Here is an 8,343-nt window from a genome sequence, read left to right as displayed (position 1 = left end):
CTGAAAGCTTTCAGAAAATAAATTCTTTAGTAATTTAATAACGGCTACATTGTTTATAAGCAAACATAAAAATAAGTATTTTCTTATGCTAACAAACTATGTGTGTATAAAAAGTTTTAGAAGGGAATGAATGTAAAGTGGTTAATAAACATATTTATAGCGTTATTTAAAAAAGCTTCAAAAAAGTCCTGCATCAGTATTTTTTAGCAGCTAAATGCTAAAAAGTGTCAACAAGAATATTATATATAAAATATAATATAATTTACATTAAGCAAGCTAACTGTTTCGTTTATATTACTTTCGTTTGACTAAGAAACAAAATAACATTAAAATTAAGAAAACATTTTTTTAAATTTATTTTTTATTTTGAAGATAAGTTCTATTGTAAAACTAAAACAATTTTAAGTACTACATATCACTATTATATAAAGTAATACTACAACAACGTGTTATTTTATTAGCAAGTAAACTAACAAATCATTAGGTCTAATTACTAATTCTAATAAAAAAGTTATTAATTTATGATACTTAAATTTATGTATTTCTCAACTCAGAACTATTGAGAAAAACTTATTTGGCTTGTAAGCAGTGAGTGTAACATAAAAGATTTAGATAAAAACTTTAAAAAAAATTTTACAATGAAAACTAGAACTTTACATAAAAGATAAATGTCTAAATCAAGTCAAGTAAATAAAAACAATCTCATCGGAAACAAGCTGAGATCCCAATACAATGTTCTCAGCAAACTTGGAGAGGGAGCTTTCGGAACTGTATATAAATGCCTTGATATTACAACCAATCAAAACTTTGCTATCAAGGCAATGAACAACAAGCATGCAACAAATGAGTTGGAAGCTTCAGAGAGTCTGAAAGACGCTGATGGAAAGTGCAACTACTTGATTGAATTACTTAGTTGGTTTAAGGAGGATAGTTTAGTTTGCTTGGTTTACCCAGTCTACGGACCTAATACAGAGGTAGCTATGGAAAAAAATAATCAACCGTTTAAGTTGCAAGATGTACAAATCATGGCTAAACAGCTGATTAAAGCAACAAATTTTCTTCACAAAAATAAAATGTTACATACCGATATCAAGACAGCAAATATTTTATTAAACAGGTTAATTGTTTTATGCACATTTTTTACTCTTAAAGTTACTTTTGTATAACACAACTAACAACTTCTTTTTTTTTTTGCCATTAAACGTCTTACTAAAAAATATTTCTTTTTCTGTTAAACACTATAGAGATTTTTATTAATAACTAATTTTAATAAATAAAAGATAATTAGTTAATTTAATTTTTAATAAACAGGTATTACTACGAAAAGTCGAAAAATGATTTTTACATGAAGCCTGACATCATATTGTGCGACCTTGGCTCTGTTTACTTTGAAGAAGAATTCGACTATGACGTCATAACAACACTTCAGTACCGCGCTCCTGACGTCATAATGGGTCACAAGGTTTTTTGAGTATATTACTAAGAAAGTAAACCACTTAACTTAAATAGGTAACTTATTATAATTAGATTAAGCCATTATTTTCAAAAAAAAGTATAATCTTATAAATATAGTACTTTTATATAACTTATAAACTTAACATTAGTATTATTTCAACAGATCGGGTATCCATGCGATGTTTGGTCGATCGGCTGCACTTTGTTCGAAATTTTCACAGGAGAAACGCTTTTCAAGGTGGATACTGTTCAGGAACTTTTCAGGATGATCCACTTGATGATTGCTCCATTTACTGAACATGAAGTTCAAAGGATTAACTTGAAATTGTCCGAAGGTGATAAAGAGAAGAAGGTTGGTCAAAAGTTGTCAAAGGATGAAAATGAAATAGATTTTTTGAAAGAGCCAGAGTTTGTATACATAAAAGGCGAAGTTAAGAAGATAGAGTCTTATTTTGATAAGAACAACGATGGAGAAAAAGATTTGTTTGGATTGATTGTTCGCATGCTAAATCCGGATCCAGTAACAAGAGTGAAACTGGAAGAACTTATCTAAATAATTATTAGTTATTTTATCTGATCAAAATTTTTAAAGCTGTTAAAAAAGTAGAATGTTTGGATTTTTAATTACTTTAAAAATAACCTCAATAAAAATAGTAATTCATTTGCATATTTTTTTTTCAATATCTTAACACTACTATTTATTTTGCACTTTGACTTCCTAAAATTTTTATCATTTACTTATATATAAAACCTTGATATAATAATAATAAGAACAATAAAGTGAGTTGTAATATTTTACGGTAAACTTCAATTTTTAAACTAATAAAACAGATGGTTTGCAGTAACTAATTAAGACTTTTGAAAAAGTCATAATTTTTGCTGATATTGTAGTAAAGTTCAAGTTATTCAAAAAATAATTGAAGGGTCTGAACTGACAAACAGTAAAATATCCTAGTTATTTCCTTTTTATGATACTTGGCAAAAAGGATTGAAACATAAATTGTCTATTAAAAAAAATCTTTTTATAAAAATATTGTTAACTTAACAGAATGTTAAAGATAAAGTTAAACTTATTTTATAAATAAATATTTTTTAACAGCTAAAAGCATTATAATATTGTTAATCTATCTCAATAAACTATCTTTAATAAAAAAACAACTCTATAACAAACTAAAAAAATTAACTCAGTAGTTTGTTTATATTACGAGAATAAATGTCAAAACTTTAGTTATAAAAAATTGCATCATCATACCAAATACATACTATTAGTGAACCTGATAAACACACGTCAACTCACATAAAGGTTTTCAAAAGAGTTTAGTTCAAAACACGTCAACATAAGTCCGAATTCACAGCATTATTGAATTAGTATAATGTCATATTAGTCAGAAACATGTTAAAAAATATACTTTTCAATAGTTATCATTTATTTTTTCTTTTGCTTTTAATATGAAAAGGTTCATTGTATTGATAGCTTTTAAAGCTTATCAGTTTATAAAACACCTTTTGCTAACATGTTTTATTATTCACTCAAAAATAAATAATAAGTTTTTTATGATATATTATCACATAATAATAAATATTTTGAACTAAGTTTAGTAATGTTTTATAATCTGAATGAAGTAATACAAAATCTTGTATTACTTCAGATTCTGTGCCGTAATAAATTTTTCCGAAAACTTTATGACCGCTGTTAAATTGTTTTTTTCTTGCGTATTTTTCATTAACATCAATTCTAAAATGTTTTCTCTTAATTTACGAAATGAAACAATATTAGACAATTTATTAATACTGTTCAACAAAAATATGAATTATATGTATAATGTAATAGCTAGCGTACAAAAGTTTTAAAGCTCAGCAGTGCACTAGTTTTATATTCACAACACCCAATAAAGTAGAAGACTTGCTCTAAAGAATTTTTATTTAAGATATTCTATTTCAAAAAAAGCAAACATAAAAAACTGTAAATTTATAACTTCATATTGGTAGAGTTAACGTTAAGGTCAGTATTCAAAATTACTTGTAATTAGTTACGTATTAGATACGTACTTAAGCGAAAACCAACTGTACTTGTTTAACTTTTAAACAAGATTTATACTATTGTTTTCAGTACAAATTACTTAAATCAATAAATCATGTAAGATACAAAACACTTGTATTTAAAACACGCATTCTGCTTTAGCACCTGTCAAACCAAACTGTACACAATAAAGGTAATTTAACTGCCCAGAAAAATATAACCCTACTAAGTTTACTTAAATTATTAAAAATATTTAAAAATAAAGTAAATTGCTATATTAAATAAAGTAAATTTCGATTGTTTCAAACTTGAAATTATTTTATAGCTACATAAAAGTTTTTCAAAAATCTAAGGTAGAGGTTGGCAGCCCTTTATAAATAAGTTTAAAGTCTTCACAAATATACTTTAAAGTCTTCACAAATATACTTGATGTTATTTCATTTTAATTTATATGAGTTTTTCTCAATGTTATTTCAAGAAAGGCCTAATCATTTAAAGTCGATAGGGCTGATTTCTAGACATTTTGTATACAAAGTGGTAAAGACTTATTTTGTCACTTAAAAATTGAAAATTAATTGACGATAAAATTAAAATTTTAACAACTGTTTGTCAATACAAACAATTAATATAATATTTAATTTTCGTTCGACTTGTTTATATCTACTTCGCACTACAACATATTTTTATAATTGATTTTTTTTTATTCAATCATGCATCACATTGTATTAGACAACATTTTAACAGTTGCTGTATTTGAAACCTCCTATCGAATAGGTGCAGGTCTTGAGGCAAGACTTCCAGCTTTCCTAGTGTCAGTTCTGCTATGATGACAACATTATTCTGTTTAACTGTCAATACTAGACCTGTTTAAAAAATATAATAAGTATATGTGTTTCAGCTTTAAAATAAAAAAATATTTGTATTTATATTCATAGTACGAAAAAAACGTATTGTATTTTTTTACTACTAATTTTATATACACAGTAACCGTAAAGTTGATTAAAAAATTTAAGTTATTATAATAACATCGTTCACTAATTCTAAAACACAGAAAACTATAACAAAAGTTCAAAATAATTTTATAAAAATATAACTTTAAAGCTAGTTATACTACTAACTTAAAACTATAACGAGGTAAAATCCATATAGCTTGAACATTATCTAAAACTTTAGCTGAACAAGTAATAATAATCGCTGAAAGTTTACATTAGCGTTTATTGTTACCTGTATGAACCATATGCTTTCCATTGATAAATTTAACATGGTTACCAACATTAAATTGTTTCCTGACCTCGTTGCGCTTAAAATTCCAGAGACTCCTCGGACAAAAATAAATCTTATTTCACCTTTCAACTAGTTAGCTGAGTTTACAATTACTATATATAAAACTTATTGTTTGATAAAGTTAATAAACTTATAATTTTCTCTTAACTTATGAAAGTTTAACGAAATATACTTTATTTTAATATTTTTTTGAGTTTACAAGCTAATGTTGGCTAACCTTAAACTCTAGGTGACTTGGCAGCATTGTGACGTCAATTTTAGTGATTTTTCAAGTCAAACCAGACAATTCTCCTTTACCAACTCTCACCAAGTCTCCTGGGCAAGTGGACCAACTTCGTCAACTGGCTGTGACACTGTATTTAAAACGGATAAATGGTTTTTAAAATAACATTTGTTTTCATTTTTTATTTACAGTTTTGTTTAACGAAATTGTGTACACTATAGAGTTTAAAAATAATTGGAAAACAAACAGATAGTTAAAGATGGTTTTGATAGATTAGCATTAAAACTTTATTTATATAGCATTCGACAGCGTTAGTTTTAGAGTTGATTCAAACTTAAAATTTTAAAATCCTTCTAGGACTATAAACCACAATTAATTTATGTTTTTATTAAAGTTAATTTAATAATTTAGGGTTATGTACGGGTGTTGAAGTAGCTGATTTTCGGTCTGTTAGCTGTTATCAGCAGTTAAATTAATAAATGTATTAGCAAAAGAATATTAGTCTTTATTATCATTCTATATATGTAGATAGAGCTATCAAAACTAACTTCTTATATAGTTAGAAATCATTGAAATAATATTAACTCTTTTAGATTAAAAAGTTATTCTTAATTGTAAAGCAAAAGGGTATTCTTACATACTTTATACAACTTTAATACGTAACTAAAGATAGAATAATCTGTTTATTAAATATATATTTTGAAGTTTATAAAAACTTAAGCTAAGTTGTAAAAATGGCGCAAAATATGTATAAAAAAATTTTAATATTTACTATTGATTGAAGTTTGTAAAGTAGCTTTGAAAATAGACAGGTTATAAATTAAAAAAATCGCTTACAAAAAATATAATTTATAGATATGTATATTTTAGATACTTATAACAATAGGAAATATATTTAGAAAATCTTAAGTCTATGATCAGTAAAAAGTAAGTCAACCGTTTTACTATTATGAATATTTTTATATACAGTAATAAAGATAGTACATTATAGCGTTAGTTACATAGTGTTGGGTGTATTTGTATATGCTAAAACTTATAATACAAATAGTTTTTTATATAGAAAATACTTTTTGCTTTTCATGGTGACATTTGTAATTATTTCTTAAACAAGAACAGGTAACTATTGTCCAGGGTACATTTTGCGTAATTAGTCACTTTTTCACAGAATCTTTGAAAAGAGTGTTTCATTATACCCAAAGTTATTGATAGATTTTACTGAGAATAAAGTCAAAAAAAAAGTAATAGTTGTAATTATTTATAAGTGTAATTAAACTCCTAAAACTACTTTCTATGAAGATTTATTGTAATTTCGATGAAGTGTTTGGGACTGTGAAAAAAAAAATATAAAATTAAAATAAGGATAGTATAAACTTTAGAATGTTGGTATTTTTAAGTATTAATCTTGTATTAGCAAATCAAATGTGTTAACAACAAAACGTCTTTGCAATGAAATAAATTGCTTACAAGCTTTAAACAATAGATAGTATTTCTATTAGAAAATTTAGAAAATTTATTAATTTATTAATGAAATTGCTGAAACAACAATTTTATTAAAACGATTATTTTAAAACCTTTTTGATCAACAAAATGTTACAAGATAGAAATGAAATAAAACAAATTTAGAATTTTTAAAAACTTGAACTTTATTACAATATCAGCAAAAATCATGACTTATATCGAAAGTCATAACTTGTTACAACTAAACACCTGGTTTATTAGTTGACAATTTGAAGTTTACCGTAAAATACTACAACTCACTAAATTGTACTTATTATTATCACTTCAATGTTTTATATCTAAGTTTAAATTAAAAAATTATGAGATGTTTAATTGAAAATAAATCGTACTGTTATGATATTGAAAAAAAAACATACAAGATAGTTTTTTTTAAGGTAGTTTTAAAACTAATAAATATTCTAAACATTCTACTATTTTACCATATTAAATATCTAAAATAGATTGATTAATTAACAACTATTTATATAACGTCTTTCAGTTTTATTCTTGTTACTGGATTCGTATTTAGCATGTGAACAATCAATTTCAACAAATTCTTTTCTCCAGCGTTGTTCTTATCAAAATAAGACTCTATCTTCTTAACTTCGCCTTTTATGTATGCAAACTCTGGCTCTTTCAAAAAATCTATTTCATTTTCATCCTTTGACAACTTTTGACCAACCTTCTTCTTTTTATCATCTTCGGTCAATTTCAAGTTAATCCTTTGAACTTCTTGTTCAGTAAATGGACCAATCATCAAGTGGATCATCCTGAAAAGTTCCTGAACAGTATCCACCTTGAAAAGCGTTTCTCCTGTGAAAAGTTCAAACAAAGTGCAGCCGATCGACCAAACGTCGCATGGATACCCGATCTGTTGAAATAAAATTAATGTTGAATGTATGAAGTATAGTTTAATTACAAGGCAAAAAATACAAGTACTTTGTTTATAAGGTTATATTTCTTTTGAAAATTAACTTATTATATTAGCTTACTCTGTTAAAGATATTTAGTTATAATAAGTTGCTTGTTTGTGTAAAGTAGTTTACTTACTGAGTAATCTACTTAAACAACCTTGTGGCCCATTATGACGTCAGGAGCGCGGTACTGAAGTGTTGTTATGACGTCAAAGTTAAATTCTTCCTCCCAGTACACAGAGCCAAGGTCGCACAACTTGATGTCAGGCTTCATGTAAAAATCATTTTTCGACTTGTCGTAGTAATACCTGTATAATAAAAATGTAAGTTAACTACATATATTTAATCAATAATATTTAATTATTAATAAATATTTGTATAGTGTATAGTACAAAAACAAATATTATTTAGTAAGGCGTATAATGGCAAAAAAAAGAAGTTGTTATCTGTGTTATACAAATGTAATTTAAAGAGTAAAAAATATAACATGAAACAATTAACCTGTTTAATAAAATATTTGCTGTCTTGATATCGGTATGCAACATTTTATTTTTGTGAAGAAAATTAGTTGCTTCAATCAGCTGTTTAGCCATGATTTGTACATCTTGCATCTTAAACGGTTGTTTATTTTTTTCCATAGCTACCTTTGTATTAGGTCCGTAGACTGGGTGAACGAGGAAAGCCAAACTGTCTTCCTCAAACCATTTAAGTATTTCAATCAAGTAGTTACACTTTCCATCAGCGTCTTTCAGACTCTTTAAAGCATCCAACTCGTCTTTTGCATGTTTTGGGTTCATTGCCTTGATAGCAACGTATTGATTTGTTGTGGTATTAAGGCACTTATATACACTTCCGAAAGTTCCCTCTCCAAGTTTGCTGAGAACATTGTATTGGGATCCCAGATTGCTTCCAATTAAATTGTTTTTGTTTACTTGACTTGATTTAGACAT

At 26.2% G+C, this 8,343-nt stretch overlaps 2 protein-coding genes across 2 annotated transcripts; one reads left to right on the top strand and one right to left on the bottom strand.

Moving 5' to 3' along the window:
* The first annotated feature begins 668 nt into the window (after nt 1–668).
* Nucleotides 669–2,008, top strand: LOC145832983 (dual specificity protein kinase CLK4-like). Its single transcript, XM_082940187.1, has 3 exons — nt 669–1,117; nt 1,312–1,462; nt 1,619–2,008. The coding sequence occupies exons 1-3, from the start codon at nt 669–671 to the stop codon at nt 2,006–2,008; spliced, it is 990 nt and encodes a 329-aa protein (XP_082796313.1).
* Nucleotides 2,009–4,183: 2,175 nt separating this feature from the next.
* LOC145832982 (dual specificity protein kinase CLK1-like) lies at nt 4,184–8,343 on the bottom strand. The gene is made up of 5 exons (XM_082940185.1): nt 7,895–8,343; nt 7,551–7,701; nt 6,970–7,350; nt 5,061–5,112; nt 4,184–4,338 (listed from the first exon to the last, which is right to left on the bottom strand). The coding sequence occupies exons 1-5, from the start codon at nt 8,341–8,343 to the stop codon at nt 4,184–4,186; spliced, it is 1,188 nt and encodes a 395-aa protein (XP_082796311.1).

This window comes from Thalia democratica, chromosome 4 (genome assembly GCF_965202585.1).
Source record: "Thalia democratica chromosome 4, ktThaDemo2.hap1.1, whole genome shotgun sequence".
In the NCBI taxonomy this organism is placed as follows: Eukaryota; Metazoa; Chordata; class Thaliacea; order Salpida; family Salpidae; genus Thalia; species Thalia democratica.
The sequence above is the reverse complement of the archived record's forward strand: the minus strand, read 5'-3'. Positions and strand labels throughout refer to the sequence as shown.